This window comes from Budorcas taxicolor, chromosome 11 (assembly GCF_023091745.1).
Source record: "Budorcas taxicolor isolate Tak-1 chromosome 11, Takin1.1, whole genome shotgun sequence".
Taxonomy (NCBI): Eukaryota; Metazoa; Chordata; class Mammalia; order Artiodactyla; family Bovidae; genus Budorcas; species Budorcas taxicolor.
In genome coordinates this window covers 11,309,208-11,327,706 of record NC_068920.1, presented here as the reverse complement: position 1 = coordinate 11,327,706, position 18,499 = coordinate 11,309,208, and the positions used below count along the sequence as shown (strand labels likewise).

At 45.3% G+C, this 18,499-nt stretch overlaps 1 protein-coding gene across 1 annotated transcript in view; it reads right to left on the bottom strand.

The window, feature by feature from the left end:
* Positions 1 to 6,862, bottom strand: part of FARS2 (phenylalanyl-tRNA synthetase 2, mitochondrial) — a 256,662-nt gene extending 249,800 nt beyond the window's left edge. Inside the window, exons 1-2 of the mRNA XM_052648510.1 lie at positions 6,802 to 6,862; positions 4,358 to 4,974 (exon numbers count right to left, since the gene is read on the bottom strand). Of these exons, the coding sequence (XP_052504470.1) occupies positions 4,358 to 4,974; positions 6,802 to 6,847 (663 nt within the window). The 5' untranslated portion in view covers positions 6,848 to 6,862. The remainder of the gene's footprint in view (positions 1 to 4,357; positions 4,975 to 6,801) is intronic.
* Positions 6,863 to 18,499: the final 11,637 nt, after the last annotated feature.

The following is an 18,499-nucleotide window of genomic DNA, read 5'->3' as shown; positions in this document are numbered from 1 at the left end:
AGCACCACAGTAAGACCGTCTGAGAATGATGGAAGCAAGGCTATGCATCCTAGCTTTAGCCTACTTCAGTTTCCTACTGAATATAATCTACGCTCATGCCCCAGAGAGTGGTATTTCTGGCCTCCTGCTACTTTTTAATCTTAATTGCTATCTTTCCCATGAAGCCAGGAACCTTCTCGTGACCGTCTGACACTGTCTCTCTCTCACTGACACCTTCGCACAGCATTGGATCCCAGTTCATGTTCAGAAAAAAAAATGTTTTTGATTGACAGACTGACTGATCCCTGACTGATCCCTGAAGTGTTTTCCTTCAGTCTTTTTCTTTAAACTTTTATTAGGAAAATTTCAAACATACCCAAAAATTGAGAGGATAATGATTCATCATGTACCCAACACCTGGCTTCAGTCATTGACAATTCATGACCCATCTTCTTACATTCATCCCCAAATGCCTGTCCCCCATTATTTTAACGAAAATCCATCATTTGGTTCACAGTATTTCAATATGTATCTCTGAGAGAGAATGACTGTATAAAAATATAATATTACTGTCAGATCTCAAAAGCTAAAGAACTCCTGAAACTCAAATGTTCAGTTAGCGTTCAAGTTTCCAACAGCCTCACATCTTTTTTTCTCTTGAAAGATGCTTTCCCTTGATAGGACCGGCACGTTGTGATTGATTGAGATCTGTTTTTTCGTTTGGCACCAGCTATTGTTTTCTCCTTGCTTTTATTTGAAGAAAGGGAATCATTTATCCTGAAGGGCAGTGCTTCTCAAACTGTCTGTGGCAGAGACAGTGTCAGGTTTCTAATCGGTCTGGAACTGATACACAGGTGCTGTGCAAAACCACTCCCCAGACTGAACACACAGAGCTCACCAAGAGGGAGGCCTGGCAGACTGCGTGCAGAGCCACAGACGTCCTCGGACAACAGCCTTGAATATGACCGCCTCATCATTTCTCACCACTCACTCTGATTCTTGTGCTTACTTACTTCATTAGGCAGATCTCAGCTTGAGTAGCATCGCTATAGAATTTCCCCAGGCTGGATTTTGTTCATTGCATCCACATGATATCGTTTAATCTGTTTCTTTGTCCTCTGTATCTCTATAAATGTGCCTGTCAGAGCCAGCAAGTTGAGCTGATATAGGTCCAGGTTTTTTTGACAGGACTTCTTACAGGTGGCCTTGTATTCTCTCGACAGGAGACACGTATGTCTGGCTGCTCCTCCTTCGGTGATGTTAGTGGTCACGGTGGCCAGGGCTACCACCAGAATCATAAAGTGACTATCTTCGTCACACCTGAGCAGTTTGAAGTCGGTGTTTTCATTGCTACTTAGTGATAAGTAACTTTTGCTAACTCTAACATTTCTCTTTAACCCATGAATCTATAGCTGTGAATCTGCAGATAGCTAGGGACAGGGAAAGCTTTATTACTGTTTTCTTACTGCTTTCCACATCAACTACATGGCAGCCAGGCATAGTTCTGATAATGTTATTGGGTCTCTGACATTTATTTACAACTTCAACTGTCAACTAGTACATGGACAACTTATTTTAAGTTTTCCCATGTGACTATATACCTCTAACATTTGGGTATAGAATTTATGTGTGTGTGTGTGTGTCTGTCTGTCTGTCTGTCTGTACAAACAAAAACACACATACATAGTTACAGAATTTTAAAAACAATCAAATCAAGCATGCTGATCATATTTTTCAGATTTGCTATATCTTGACTCATTTCGTCTGCTTAATTCATCAATCTTTGATTGAAGTCATTTAAAATCTACTATCATAATGAACTTTTCAAACTTTGATTTATTCAGCTTTGGTTTCTATGTTATGGCTATGATGTCGGGCACATTAAAATTCCTAAGTCATAAAGCATCTTGGTCCATGTATTATCCCTCTTTATTCATACTTACGATTTTTTCCACATATTCTATCTAATATTAATAATTGTGTTACCAGCTTTGTTTTAAAGTGTTTGCTCCATATACCTTTTTCTTGCCCTTTACTTTCAGCCTCTGGTGATTCTGTTTCAGGATTCTCTGATTGAAAAATGTCTGATCTGATAATGGATGTCTTTAAATCGGTACATTTAACACATTTAAATTTGTGAATACTGACACATTTTACCTTTTCTGGAACACAAAAGGGTTTTATTCACAACTAATAGTTAAATAACGTATATCCATTTCTATGCTTATTCTTATTTCCTTTACCCCACATCTGATGACTCACCTCTCTTCTTCCTGAAATACACCACGTAGTGAATAAAATAATGATTACCAAGATTATGAAATAACAGGAAAACTTTTTAAAGAATGACCATACAGTTTTTTAAATTACATATGTAGCATGATTACAACAATTGGGATTTAAAAAAAACCACTATTCAGAGACTAATAAAGTGAAAGAAGGAAAAAAACTCTTTTTGATTGTTAAGGTTAGATCAGACTTAGTACCAGCTGAGGCCAGGAATCTACAAAACACCAGTCCTCTCTCTGTGACACTTCCTGGAACTAAAGCCCTGGCTGGGTCGTAAGTAACTCCTCCATGAAAAGCAACAGGGCAGAACGGGTGATGCTCAGGTGATGCCACCAGCTGGCGGGGTGACCCTGGGCAAGTCACTAAACCTGCTGGGGCTTCAGACTGCCCGTGGCTGCAGTGGAAGTAATCTGCCTCACAGGGTTTTATGATGAGGAGCAAATGAAACAAGGCCCGTGGAACTACCTTACTGTATTGATACATACGTGTTCGTGTGTGCGTGCAGTCTTTCTGACTACAAGGCAGAACACACAGTCACATCATCCGAAGAAAAGCCGTGCCCGCCTCCCGCTAACCTGGCCTGGACCCCGCAGAAGTGTGAAACAAGAAGAGGTTAATTCCCTATCTACCCGTTTCCCGCCTTCTCAGGGACCCTGGGTTCTTCCTCCATTAAAACACCAGAGTGCGTCTCACAGCCTCCACTGCCATTTCCACGGCTCACAGGCTCACCAACCAGTGGGCCCTGTCCCTTCTTATTTTTATAACGTGATAAACTGGGCTGAGCGCCTGCCGCTGCCGTGACCTGGACACCTGCTCCCTGATGTCACACCTCTGCTGGCCCATTAACTGCAGGTGACCTTCCATCACTCGGTCATATTCCTCAGACTTTGACCTTTGTGTTTCCTAACAAATCTGCATCCTTATAATATAAGTTAATGTAGAAAATAGTCAGCTTTCCCAAATAGAAAAGTGCTCATCTCAGCAGTTTTGGGATCAAGCATAGGCGGACTTCTGTGCAAAGCTCATACCTATTTCTGCACTTTCACAGATTCCCAGGAAGAGTTGAGCACCCTGAGGCAGTGGTCTCCTACAACGTGACTCATTTAACACAACAAGCGATGATTACTTACCAGCCTAAGGAGCTGTCACCGTTCCTGCTCATATCCAACAACCCAAGGAGCCAACACCGTTCCTGCTCACTCCAACAACTCAAGAAGCTGACACTGTTCCTGCTCAGTGACAACAACCCACTGACCTGATGCTTGCAGGAGGGAGTTTTGTGGACAATTATTCCTCCTGTGTCTGTGAACCTGTTTGTAAGAAGCACTAAGGGAGTAACGCAAGATATTTCCTGCGCCTCATTAATTCCATTTGTTTCTTAGATAAAAACAGAGATGGTTTAAAAATACGTTAATGCAAGACAAGCGACATTGCACTCTTAGGAAACAGACTCAAGCTTTCAGAAATTTTCGCAAATTGCAAAAAAAAAAAAAAGATTCGCACGTTAGGATGTCAGCTACCAGATGCGAGAAGGTGGGTGCTTTTGAGAATGACCAGAATACCAGATTTCCCGATTAAAAAAGCTCTCTGAACCCAAACAGAAACTTTGGGAATAGAACAGCGAAGCCCTCTCACAGAGAAAAACACGTCCAGCAGCCACAAGTGTACAGCAGGCGACGCTGAGGAAAGAGCCTGGGGGCAAGAAGGCACCTTACAGTCTCAGCCACGAGAGCGCCAGTGCCCCTGGGCTACCTAAGAAATCCACTGGTGTCCAACACCATGTCCGGGTAACCTCTGCTCACTGGGACCTGGAGCAACCCAACCACAGGTCTCAGCCCTGCCTCTCCAGCCCTCTGCGCTGACTACTCACGCATCAGGAGAAACGCAGAGGCAGGCACGCGGGGACCGGAAGGCAAAAGTCAGACAAGAGGCAGTAAAGTCCTGCCAGTTCCTGCGTTACCAACGCAGCACGCTAGCCAGGATGTGCAGAGCCACGCCTGCACATCCGGGTGAAAGCCGGATGAAAGCCGGATGGCTCACGGACGCCAAGGAAGCCCCCGGGCCGCGCGGCATGGCGCGGCCGGCTCACCTGGTGGCGGGAGAAGAGGCGCACGGCCTCCAGCTGGTGGAACACGGGGTAGTGCTGCGCGTCGATCTGGTCGCGCCGGTACACGTCGCCCACCACCAGGAAGGCGTCCAGCCCCGCGCGCAGCAGGTCCCACTGGTGCGCCGACGTGTGCGCGCGCAGCATGTGCGTGGCGTTCAGGTAGTAGTTGTCGCCCTTCTTCCGGCTGGGGTGGTCGGCCGGGATGAGCAGGCTGTCGAAGTTCTGCCACGTGGTGACCACCGGGGAGAGGTCGTCGTACACGGAGAAGAGCGGGGTCCCAGCGCGGCCCGTGTACCGCGCGTAGAAGTGCTGCTTCACCCGCTCCTTGAGCAGCCAGAGCGGGTGCTGCGGCTGGTTGTGCAGGTTCCGGCCGACCTTGGACAGGACCTTGCGGGTCAGGTTGCTGTAGTCGTCCTGGGGGTAGGACTTGCCCAGCAGCTCCACCGTGCTGCCCGGTGCCCCCGGGGCGGGCCTCCGGCCCAAGGGCTGATGCTCGTGGCCCCGGCAGACTCCGCTGTCTCTGCGGGCCAAGCGGGCACGCACCTGGCCGACTCTCCTGAGAGCCCAGCAGACCATGGCAGCAGCTTCCTTCACGGGTTCTGGAAAGAGGACACACACGGCAGTCACCTCTCAGCCGGGGAGAGTCCATCTCCCACCAGCACATCCCCCTCCCCCACATCAAGAGAATCATGAGCATCACCTGGACACTCAAGACAATGAAATTAAAGAAAATGTCCTTTATTCATGTCATGTCATGTCCTGGATCCCTCACATGGAACAAACCTATGGATGTGACGACCTCCTTTTATTCTGACTCCATTCGGGGTCTGATTCCTGAAAGGAGGCCCATGACTGCATCCAACAGGCCCTGAAGGATGGAGGGAGGTTTGAACTGCCATACCCCCACTCCATCCTCATAATCACCAAGTTCTGCTCACCTCTGCCAAAAGGTGACTTCCAGAATAGTTCACTATATTGTAAGATGACATGAACAACACTTTTTTTTTTTGGATGTTTCAAATAAAATACACCAATTTAGGTAACGGTTATTTTTATGTAATTTTTAAAAAATAGAAGTTAAAAGCTTAAGGAAATATTACACAGAGTGATAGACCACACCAGTGGACAGCTGGAACTATCTTTATAGATGCAAATCTTTTCTACCCTCATATCTGGTCGTGTCACTTCCATTAAATACCATCGCGGGATCCCATCAATGACACGTCTGTTTGGTAAAAGAGCAGGTTTCCACTGCACACCCACGGGAAACCAGGAGCAGGGCGTCCTCACCTGGGGAGAGACACGGAGCAGTCAGGACACAGAGAGTGGCCTGATCTTTTTCCTAATGCCCAGGATTTAACAAGAGGACCAGACTTCACAGCTGAAGTCACACGGCAGTCACCTCGCACAGGCTGTGCACATCAAAAATGAGGTGACAGAGAGCCGGTGGAGGGGCCTAAACCCCAAGATGCTAGGAGCATCGAGACAACACCGGAGACTTCTGGACGCTCTCGCTGGCCCACGAGCAGGTTTAAACGGACTCGGGGATCTCGGGCATGACAAGCTTTAGATGTCAACCCCCTAGGGTGGTAAAAACAACTGCCATGAACTTAAAGCAGCCAAAACCATCTTCTAAAACTTGGCATTGTTACCACTGAGTTACTAGCAAGCCCACAGGTAGGTGGGTTATTTGACTTCTAAGCTCTACATACTACCAAGAGAGCACTTAACTTCATGATAATAACGCATTAGAAGGGAAAAGCATTGCTCCCAGTGACCATCCAGAGCACCCCGGGGGTGCACCCCACATCACAGCCCACTTGGATGACGGGGCTGAGGACACCCAGCTCCGAATTGAACGCCCGTGCACCTGTGCGGTGGCTTATTAGGCACCTGGGCGTAGAGCTGGTGTGTGAGGCAGCCGTCACACGGGAGGTTTTCTCGGAGCCCAGAAACTCTCTGGCTCTGTTCATTTATGGCACTATTTTGTCAGAGTTGTGGCGGGAAGCATTTCTGGCTGAGCTTCAATGGAAATCTGTCTCCCCTCCACAGTGCTCAGGTTGTCACTGCCACGGATATAAATTTTACACATGCCTGAGCCGCCTTATGCATCTCAGTCACGCTGGTGGGTTGTCAGCGGCTGGCTCAGCGCCCTTGGGAGACAGAAGAAAGCCTCTTCCCTCCAAAGGCGTGTGCTGCCACCAAGCTCAGGAGCCTTCTGGGGAAGGTGTTATCACTGCCACAGCCTTTGACTGCTTTGGGCCCTCAGGCTTCTCATAGAAAACAGTACCTATCTCCTAGGAAAAGATCGTGTTCATAATGTACTTAATTCATTGCCAGTATAAGACACAATATAAGTTAAAGCTTAAAAATGGCCCATTAAAGGTTAAAAAAAGAACCCAGACTGTTTAAAAAAAAACAGTCACCCACTGAGACAGAGAACACAGGATGAATTCTGGATTTTGTCCACATGACTTCCACGCGTGTGTCTGCGGCTGGCGCGACCTGGGCCGTGCTGAAGTTAAACACGGGTGACAGAGCCACGTTATCAAATTCCACATTCATCCAACTTATTGACTGCGCTGGTGAATCCGCTTCTGGCAGAAGAAGAGCCATGTGGCATAACCTCTCCTTTGGTGACATGAAACCCTTCCATGCCTCGTCTCCAGGTTCATGGTCAAACCTCACTATGGTCCGGAGTCGGTGACAGGCATTGCGTGGTGTTGATTTACCAGCCTCGTTTCCAGCATTAGCAGCTGCAGAAAGAGCGGTTTCAAGGCTGAGCTCTTTCGGGTTTCAGAAACGTGAAGAGTGTTAATTCTACTGTGTGATCGGTTTCCTTTACTCGGTAGTGACTGCATACTCATTCCTTGGGGGACAGAAAACCCCACGGTCACCAGGCTCCTTGACAGATGTCACAATGTTGAGTAGGCTAATGCCCAAAATACCACTTTCCACAAGAAGCTGAAAAGTAAGGCTGTGAGCAACTTTTGGCAGGAAGGCGCTCTCAGGAGGGGCCCCGCTTGTCGTGTCACTAACCCTAAAAGACATCCCCCTGTTCTGCTCCTCCCCAGCCCGGGCACACCTTTCGGATGCCCGGACCACACCACGCCTTGCCTAACCTGCTGGCAAGGCATCGTGTGGTCCAGAGAAACCAACCCTGAATATTCACTGGAAGGACTGATGCTGAAGCTGAAGCTCCAATACTTTGGCCACCTGATGCGAAGAGCCTGTTGGTTCTTTCCATAGATCAGAGGAAGAGAAATGAAGACTAAGCCATTAACAGGTGACCAGATTGCTTCCCTAGCATCCCCTTCAGTAATCTCTCGAACAAACTAGAAGAACAAGCTAACATCCAAAGAAAAAATCACAAGAAGTCCACCAGCTGGCACCCCGGCCTAACCCACCCCCCGCCTCCCGCCCCATCTCAGTGATTAGCTGAGATGATTTCTTCAGTTTTTCCCTTTAAAAACTCTCATGGCTGAGCAGAAAATTCACATATGGCTTTGGAGGGACCCAGCCACCTTTCTAGCCTCCCCTTGCCTTCCTTCTCAAGACAAATAACATGTTTTACTTTTTCAGGCACCTGTGTGTTAGGGAATGACCTTTGGGTACTTCTAGAAATAGCATTTTCTTTAATTATGATATATTAATATTGACAGATTAACAGGCTTACTGAAGTTTTAATTACATGGCAAAACAGTAAATGGGTTCAATGAAAGTGTTTTCACTTCTCTTATCTCATAGGTGATGTTACTCAGAAGGGAACTGGAATAAAACAGTGTAGAGAAATAAAACACATCATGTTATGTTAGTATAACTGATGCTTTTGAACTGTGGTGCTGGAGAAGACTCAAGAGTCCCTTGGACTGCACGGAGATCAAACCAGTCAATCCTAAAGGAAATCAACCCTGAATATTTGCTGGAAGGACTAATGCTAAAGCTGAAGCTCCAATACTTTGGCCACCTGACGCAAATAACCAACTCAATGGAAAAGACCCTGATGCTGGGAAAGATTGAAGGCAGGAGGAGAAGGGGGTGAAAGAGGATGAGATGGTTGGATGCCATCACTGACTCAATGGACATGAGTTTGAGCAAACTCCAGAAGATAATGAAGGACAGGGAAGCCTGGTGGGCTACAGTCCATGGGGCTACAAAGAGTCAGACACGAGTGAGCAACTGAACAACAACTACTACAATGTTAGTAGAAGCTAGTTCTGAATTCAGGAATTTCTGTATCAAGACATTTATACATTTTAGAGAAACAAACAAGATTGGGTTACAGAATGTTCATATGACCCAAACTGAAGGAGTTAAAGAAGCCAAGAACACAGCTGAAACTTTTCAAATAGAGTGAAGATCTTACCAAAGGGTCACCAGGACCCAGGCAGAGTTCCGTCCCTGGGAGAGGAAGACCAGAAGGGAAAGGGCACGAGCAAATGAAGTCTGTTCCTGGGCACAAGGCCACACATTATCAGGAGAGGGCCACCCTGGAGAATAATGGGGGGCTATTTGGGGAGGGGTTTTATGCAACACATGAAGAATAAAATCACAGAGAGTCCAGCCTAGATGTGCAGAAAGACGAGAAGATACTGTTTGTACAGATTCTGGAATTCACTGGTCAGCAGGAAAACTTATCTCCTGCTGGCTTGGTTGAAGCCAACAGATAAAGAAAGAGTCACACTTTTAATGCCAAATGAACCTACTGGTAGGTAACTATCTGTGGACATGGACATGTCTCCCTCTAGCAAATAACCAATATAGGGTCAGGCGGACACTGCATTTCGGTATCACTCTCTTGCAGTAACACGGATCACCCACGAGAACGTCTGAATGCACAGTGGCACCAGGAGCGCCCGGACTCCTTCCTTGAGCTCTGTCTGTTTGGACACAATGACTATTTCCCCACATCTGGTGTGCCCAATTCCTAGATGTGGCCGTGGGCACTGCGCAACAACCTTGCCTTTCTACTTCAGGCCCTTTAACGCCCGACAGCATGAAGCACACAAACTCTCTCCCCTCAAAATGCACCATCAAAATGTGTTTTTCCGACGGATTCTGGAGCATGTAAGTGGCACAAGGGAAGCCCCCAAGGCAGAAAGAGAAGACTCTGACACACAGGAGCGTCTGCAGCTCGGAAACACCAGCTGCCCTTTACCATTCTCAAATGCTCTTACCTCGCCAGAACAAATGAACGCAATCCTTGCCTCAGATAACTATCTATCCACCACTGGTCTCAGCAACATAGTTAAGGTATGGCTTAAAGCCCCCAGCAAGAAAGTGGCACTGGCTCTGCTGCCTGGGGCACCTGGCTTCCACGGGCTGGCAGAGGCCCAGCTGCTCCATGAAGCAGTGCGCACTTGTCAAGACAATTACGCAAGAGCTTGGCAGCTCGCTCAGAGGGCAGCCCCGAGGAGAGGCAGCGCCCAGGCACACAGATCAGAGCCCCCCACACCCCCCGACACCATGGCCTTCGTATGTGATTGGCACCTTGTGTGTAGATAATGTCTTTTATTAAACTAAGTCTAAGCGGGGAGAAAAAAGGAGCAATGAAGGCAATTCGAAACACAATGGTTATCTGAATACACAAGGCCACGTTCCCATTCAGAAGAGATGTCTTTTCATCACTGTAATTCAGTGGAGAAATGACTAGCAATACCATTCTTTGCTCATAAATGCCGTGTTTTCAAGAATGAGAGATTAGAAAGTGTTCTGCCATGCTGGAAACTTAATTATTCAAGAATAGAGGAGTCCTCAAGAGAAAAGTATTTTGTGATGGACACAGACAAATGGAAAAACACAACTTTGTAAAGGTTTTTTTAAACACACACACACACACACACATCACTGGACTCAGTTCCAAGAGAAATCAGTTTTGCTGTCACAAGTCAAAAGGTGAAAATCTGTAATTAAACGAATACATGAGGGAACGACTACACACAAAAGACCTTGCAAAATTAATTTAAAGCCTGGTTAGTAAGTATCTAAAGATGTAACCATGTTTGGAATGGCAGTTGAACCCCCAACCACTCTTTCACAAATTTTCACTTCAGAAAAATATCAGTTAAAATTAAGTTCATGTTACTAGTCCCCATCAGTATGAATACTTACTTAAGTATGCCAGGGGAAAAAAAATTCTTCTCAATGCATATAAAAAATAACACACTGTAGAACAAATATACCACATTCACCCTTAATGCTCTTCACTGTCTTATCAAAGTCAAATGAAACATCAAAACTGCTAGTTAATCTCAACTTGGGTCAATCAACTAGTCATCATTTATTTTTGTCTTTAACGAAAGGCATTTACACTAGTTCCACATGGTACCCATTTGGAGAATGACAACATAATTCATTATCCACTAAATTCAGCGTTCAAATAAAATGTAACAACCCTACATGTGCAGAACAGTCTCAAAATAAAAAAATACTTTGCTAATGAAAAAGACTAACGTGCTCACCCAGAAGTAATTAGCAAGCCGAACGGCTATGGCAAGTAAAATTAAAACTTGTTTTAAATCAACTCACTGAACTGCATATTAAAAACTATTTTACGTAATTAGAAATAATACTGTTACACAGAAGACATGGCCTCCAGGTCAAAAATCCCTCTCTCCTAAATATTCTAAATAAACTGATTCCATCTAAGATCCTCCAAATAAAGTCGCTGCATACAAAATCCTGGAGTCTTGGCTAGAGTGGAGGAAAGAGTCTTTGCCAGTTCTTAGCTCCGTAATTACTTTTTTATTTGTCTGCTTCTTTTTTTAATTTTATTTTTACTTGGAGGATAATTATGTTACAATCTTGTGTTGGTTTCGGCCATACATCAACATGAACCAGCCATAGGCATACACATGTCCCCTCCCTCCTGAACCTCCCTCCCCAACCTACCCCTCTAGGTTGTCACAGAGCACCAACCTGGGGCTCCCTGGGTCACACAGCAAATTCCCACTGCTGTCTACTTTACACATGGTAACGGTTATGATTCAATGCTGCTGCCCTCTCAAATCATCCCACCTTCCCTCTCCCCCCGCTGTATCTCCTTTTTTATATTTTCCTGAAGTACAGTCAATAGCTCCGCAATTATCAGGCAGACACGAACAGCCTGAAACACTTATCGACCTACAGACGGTGGCTCAGCGTCACCCCTCTCTGCAGCCTCTCTTTCTTTGGCTCCTCCTGGCCGCACTGGGACAGACAGACGCTGCTGCGCTGGCCCGCGCCAGCCTCCTGACCGAAAGGAGCACCAGGTCAGGGCCAGGCTGACCGGACTCGCCTGGTCCCAGGCTGCCCCTGACGTTCCCATTGCTCATCCTCTCCTGATAAATGCCAGCCAACCTCACTTTTTGCAATAGACACCGTCCTGGTAAGTTCCTTTTGAGTTTTCTTTCTAAACTGAAACACAGCTTCCTGTTGACATGGTCCGTAACCCCAGAGATGCTCCACCTCAGTGACACCAGGTCTTATCCTTCATACTCTGCCCACACTGAACGGACCCATCCCTTCTTTCTTCCTGAGAAGCCCACGAAACCCTCACTGAGCCCACCCATCAGGACGCTGGCCCATCTCTTGGATTTAAAGCTCCTGGAGGAACAGGATGATGTTTCTGTCCTTTAAAAAGAACCTCTTCCCAGGTCAAAGGAGTAACCCCCACTAAGAATACCCATATTAGGCATTTCCGAATTGCTGTTTCACTGAGAAGAGACACCATCCATTAACTCACAGTGATACCGCAACTGCTCCGTCCTCTCCCTACAGCAGACCTAGTGAAAATAACCAAAGCACAGCACTGAGGTGTCTCAGCAAGTCATTCACAAGGACGGGAGTCAAGCGGCACTCCTTAATCCACACACCTGCTAAATCATGCCCGAATACCGCATCAAGATGGAGAGTGAAACTGAAGTCCACATATCAGCTTCCGTCAGCCCTGAGCAGCCCCAACCAGTCCTGATCATCCTGGCTGAACCCCCTGGAACATAGTTCTGCATTTTTCTGTAAGTTTTGTAAGTTTTAAGGATTCGCTAGTACATGAAAGCATTTAATTCAAATTGCAAGATACCTGAATCGTGAAAGCGATGAAAATAACACACAGTCAATTCCCGTTATTCACAGCAGTTCTGATCTAGAACATCTCTGAGCACACGTAATCAGTGGATGCTGAACCCCTGCTCCTCGGGAAAATACACAGCCAGTTTGTGTCCCTGAGGCCAGTTTTCAGGACTGTGGCAGCTTATGTCTTAGCCACAGGCTGGTCGTCATGCAACTGACTTCTTCCAGCTGGTGGGGGTTTCAGTATCCATGGACAGATCCCCAGATGTGGCTCAGAATGTTATCTACAGCCCGGGAGGAGGAACGCAAGCCCCTTGACACTGCTCAGGGACTAAACTATTACGATTTGGTCCCTTTGACTGTTATCCTTTGCTTCTGCACTGTCTCATGTCTCTGATGGAACTTATTCTTTGGCTAAAGCTTGTCCAGAGACAAAAAGCAGGCTGAGGACCTGGGGGAGAAGGACCGTAGGGTCCTGCTCTGTTTCACAATGATGCAAAGAAACACACACACACACACACACACACACGGAAAAGCGCCGCTAGGGTGGTGATGAGCTTTATCTACGTGAGCGCCGTGAGCCTGAGCAAGGACCAAAGCACCACCACCTCTTTTGGGAATGGCTCGGAAAAACACGCAGAGTGGCACCTCCTGTGTCTGCCCAGAGAAGTGAACACCCTGAAAGGACACTGAAGACCGGCTGGGTACACCTGCTCCCTCCCTGGACGAGAGGCCTGGGTCCAGCGGGGAGAGGCTCCCAGGTCATCCTGGGCCAGCGGGGGGCGGGCCCAGCCTTGGGGCCGCGGCTCCCTCTTCCACGTGGCCACGTCCCGCCACAGCCCCAGCACCCTGGAGACTCTTTAATGAGGTCTCCTGGTTGTTTTGGTGACAAGGTATTTGAAAAATAAGGTCTGTGCTTCACAGGACAACACGCTTCAGGAACAGAAGCGCGTTTTCTTCCCTGGCTGCCTGTGAAGGGTAATAGGCCTATTTTCTGATTTTGACATTTATTTGAAATTCAGATTCTATTGTATAACCTAATACGAGCTGTGAAGATAATTAATATAAATGTGAAAATCCCAGGGCAAAGCAGGAGAAGGGAGGAGAAGGAACATTCTTAAAGTTCAAGCCGCTCTCCTGTGCTGCTATAGGCATTTAACTGTCTGCCTGTCTCAAACACAAAATTCAAGCACAAAGCTGAATTCCTCTCCTTTCCGCTTCCCGATCACCTGTTCTGAACACAGAACACGTGGGCTCGTCTGCGCCAGTCTGTCTGAGGCGCTATGGGCACGCTGCAACAGAAAGGAACCCCACATTGACCTTGCAGTGGAGAGGTCAAGGTGCCCCTTTACTCAACAAATTACATTTATTTAATTTACGCTGCCCCTGATGAACATACTCATGTAAATTAGCAGTTTTGCAACCTCGGCAGTCCTGGGTCTTTCTTTGCTATTGTTCAGGTGCTAAGTCATGTCCGATCTTTGCGACCCCGTGGACTGCAGCACGCCAGGCCTCCCTGTCCATCAGCAACTCCCAGAGCTTACTCAAACTCATGTGTATGAAGTCAGTGCCGTCATCCAGCCATCTCATCCTCTGTCACTCCCTTCTCCTCTTGCCCTCCATCTATCCCAGCATCAGGGTCTTTTCCAATGAGTCAGCTCTTCACATCAGGTGGCCAAAGTATTGGAGCTTCAGCTTTAGCATCAATCCTTCCAATGAGTATTCAGAGTTGATCTCCTTTAGGATTGATTGGTTTGATCTCCTTGAAGTCCAAGGGACTCTCAAGGGTCTTCTCCAGCACAATTCTAAAGTATCAATTCTTCAGCACTCAGCCTTCTTTATGGTCTAACTCTCACATCCATACGTGACTACTGGAAAAACCACAGCTTTTCTGCTATCTTTAAAATATCAAAATAGCAATTTGCCTTACAGATTTTCCACCTTTACAACAGATCAAAGAGAAAAATGTCTAAAAGTTGTTCACTGGTTTACTACCACCTCTTGCAAAAGATCTGGTGGAAGAACAGATGAATAATAGAACAGTCATGGCATTATTACGACGAGTATTTCTTGAGTCACTGAGCACTTCACAGATATCCCCTCATCTAGTCATCAGCACAATTCGAGATTGGTATTTTGTAGAAAAGGAAAATGAGGCTGTACAAACACAAGGAAAACAGGGGTCCTGGTGAGAGCCAGAGCCCAGGTCGAACCCAGAGCCCACTGGTGCTCACATCAGGTGGCCACAGTATTGGAGCTTCAGCATCAGTCCTTCCAGTGAATATTCAGGGTTGATTTCCTTTAGGATCAACTGGTTTGATCTCCTTGCTGTCCAGGGGACTCTCAAGCGTCTTGTCTAGTGCCACAGTTCCAGAGCATCAGTTCTTCGGCACTCAGCTTTCTTTATGGTTCAACTCTCCAACTTTAAAAATGATCCCCAGGACTTCCCTGGTCCAGTGGTTGAGACTCCAACCTTCTGATTCAAGGGGTGCGGGTTTGATCCTTGGTCGGGTAACTAAGACTCCACATGCCACACAGCATGACCAAGAAAATGTAAAAATAAAATAAAGTACATTAAGAAGTAAATAAAAATATAATAGATGGAGAAATATACCATGTTCATGGATCGGAAGAATCAATATAGTGAAAATGAGTATACTACCCAAAGCAATCTACAAATTCAATGCAATCCCTATCAAGCTACCAGTGATATTTTTCACAGAACTAGAACAAATAATTTCAAGATTTGTATGGAAATACAAAAAACCTCAAATAGCCAAAGCAATCTTGAGAAAGAAGAATGGAACTGGAGGAATCAACTTGCCTGACTTCAGGCTCTACTACAAAGCCACAGTCATCAAGACAGTATGGTACTGGCACAAAGACAGAAATATAGATCAATGGAACAAAATAGAAAGCCCAGAGATAAATCCACACACATATGGACACCTTATCTTTGACAAAGGAGGCAAGAATATACAATGAAGTAAAGACAATCTCTTTAACAAGTGGTGCTGGGAAAACTGGTCAACCACTTGTAAAAGAATGAAACTAGATCACTTTCTAACACCGCACACAAAAATAAACTCACAATGGATTAAAGATCTAAATGTAAGACCAGAAACTATAAAACTCCTAGAGGAGAACATAGGCAAAACACTCTCAGACATAAATCACAGCAGGATCCTCTATGATCCACCTCCCAGAATTTTGGAAATAAAAGCAAAAATAAACAAATGGGATCTAATTAAAATTAAAAGCTTCTGCACAACAAAGGAAAATATAAGTAAGGTGAAAAGACAGCCTTCTGAATGGGAGAAAATAATAGCAAATGAAGCAACTGATAAACAACTAATCTCAAAAATATACAAGCAATTTATGCAGCTCAATTCCAGAAAAATAAACGACCCAATCAAAAAATGGGCCAAAGAACTAAATAGACATTTCTCCAAAGAAGACATACGGATGGCTAACAAACACATGAAAAGATGCTCAACATCACTCATTATTAGAGAAATGCAAATCAAAACTACAATGAGGTACCACTTCACACCAGTCAGAATGTCTGCGATCCAAAAATCTGCAAGCAATAAATGCTGGAGAGGGTGGGGAGAAAAGGGAACCCTCCTACACTGTTGGTGGGAATGCAAACTAGTACAGCCACTTTGGAGAACAGTGTGGAGATTCCTTAAAAAATTGCAAATAGAACTGCCTTATGACCCAGCAATCCCACTGCTGGGCATACACACCGAGGAAACCAGAACTGAAAGAGACACATGTACCCCAATGTTCATCGCAGCACTGTTTATAATAGCCAGGACATGGAAACAACCTAGATGTCCATCAGCAGATGAATGGATAAGAAAGCTGTGGTACATATACACAATGGAGTATTACTCAGCCGTTAAAAAGAATACATTTGAATCAGTTCTGATGAGATGGATGAAACTGGAGCCGATTATACAGAGTGAAGTAAGCCAGAAAGAAAAACACCAATACATTATACTAACACATATATATGGAATTTAGAAAGATGGCAATGACGGCCTTGTATGCGAGACAGCAAAAAAGACACAGATGTATATAACAGACTTTTGGACTCAGAGGGAGAGGGAGAGGGTGGGATGATTTGGGAGAATGGCATTGTAACAGGTATACTATCATGTAAGAATTGAATCGCCAGTCTATGTCCAATATAGGATACAGCATGCTTGGGGCTGGTGCACGGTGATGACCCAGAGAGATGTTATGGGGAGGGAGGTGGAAGGGGGGTTCATGTTTGGGAACGCATGTACACCCAGGGTGGATTTATGTCAATGTATGGCAAAACCAATACAGTATTGTAAAGTAAAATAAAGTAAAAATAAAAATTTTTAAAAAAGAAGTAAATAAAAATAATCCCCACGTTATTTGAAAAATTAAAGTGACAGAAGCTAGGAATTCTTTGAAAAATTAATAGGAAAATAATAATAAAAACTGGTGCAAGAACTGAAAGAGCAAATACATTCAGAGATATCTAAAAACTTAATATATATTTTCATTAATCAAGATAGAAATGGCTCATATAAGAAACAGTGTTAAGAAACTAAATATTTGGGAGAAAAATGATCTGATCTAATCTTCATCTGACATGCCAAAATAAGACGAGAGAAAGTTCTGTAATGTTTTAAAAGTATTTTTTTAAGAAAACAGAAGAAATATGAGTAATTCTTCAACTGATCTGGGGTTAGGAATGACTGTTCAACAAGGAAATAAGAGAAACAAATGATACGTATATTTGACCAATGAACATGTAAGACCGTGTGTGTGTTTATTCACCAGGGTCCACCTCTTTGTGACCCCAGGGACTCTAGCCCACCAGCCTCCCCTGTCCATGGGATTTTTCAGGCAAGAATACAGAGCGGGTTGCCAGGTTGCCAAGTTCTCCAGGGGAACTTCCTGATCTGGAATCAAACCCGAAATGTCCTGCGTCTCCTGCATTGTAGGTGGATTCTTTACCCACGGAGCCATCTTTGGATATTTACAAGTATCAAAAAATCTGCAAGGTTAAAAAACAGTTGGGAAAGATTCTGCACGGAGTGACAGAGTCAGCCACTGTTTACTTGAGCTCTTTGAAATGCTGGCGGTCTTTTCGAGTCTGACACCACATAAATAGCTCTGCGCATCATTTTAAATACAGATCTGGGAAACACGAGCATATATTTTATTTCAAAAACAAATCTGGGCTTTTGAAAACAGTTTATTTGCCCACAGATTTATGAGTTGCCATACATGTGAAGAAATATCTTTGGTTTTAGAAACACTTTGAAGACTCCCAGCTTCCAGTTACACGGGAATGAAATAAAGTCTCTCTGACTTTTAAAAACCATCAACGGCCAGATCTTTGTTCTTTCAGAGAAAAAGCGCGTCTTATTTTATAACTCTAGAATGATCTATGATATTTAGAACTAAGATATGTTTTCCTCCACTATGGGCTTTCTTACTAAGAACTACCTTATTTGGGGGGTTGTTTTAATCTTAAAGGAAATGGTATCTGATAAATAATGTCAATTGAAAAAATGGACAACCTGGGAGTTATGAGTTTTTATCTGGAGCAAAATGAGCCCAGGAGACAGCCTCTCATCTGAGAAGCTGCTCCAAAGAGGTGGGGGAAGGGCAGCCAGTGTACATGTAATTCTGGTGGGGGGGGGGGGGTGCATGCAAGGAGACACTTATTTTTGCAGAACATGGCTGCTAGTCGCGGGGCTTCCCAGGTGGCGCTAGTGGTGGAGAGCCTGCCTGCCAATGCAGTAGATGTAAGGAATGAAGGTTCCGTCCCCAGGTTGGAAGCTCCCCTGAAGAGGGCACATAGCAATCCACTCCAGTACTCTTGCCTGGGAAATTCTACGGACAGAGGAGCCTGGCGGGCCACAGTCCACTGGGTCGCAAAGAGTCGGATGCGACTGAAGTGACTTAGCATGCACGCACACACTGCTAGTCATGAGGATCAGGGGTCTGCAGTCACGACTGTAGTGCTTTTCTAGATACAGAGTTGCAAGAACTGGGCTCATACAATCTTCTGAAAACATCTATCTG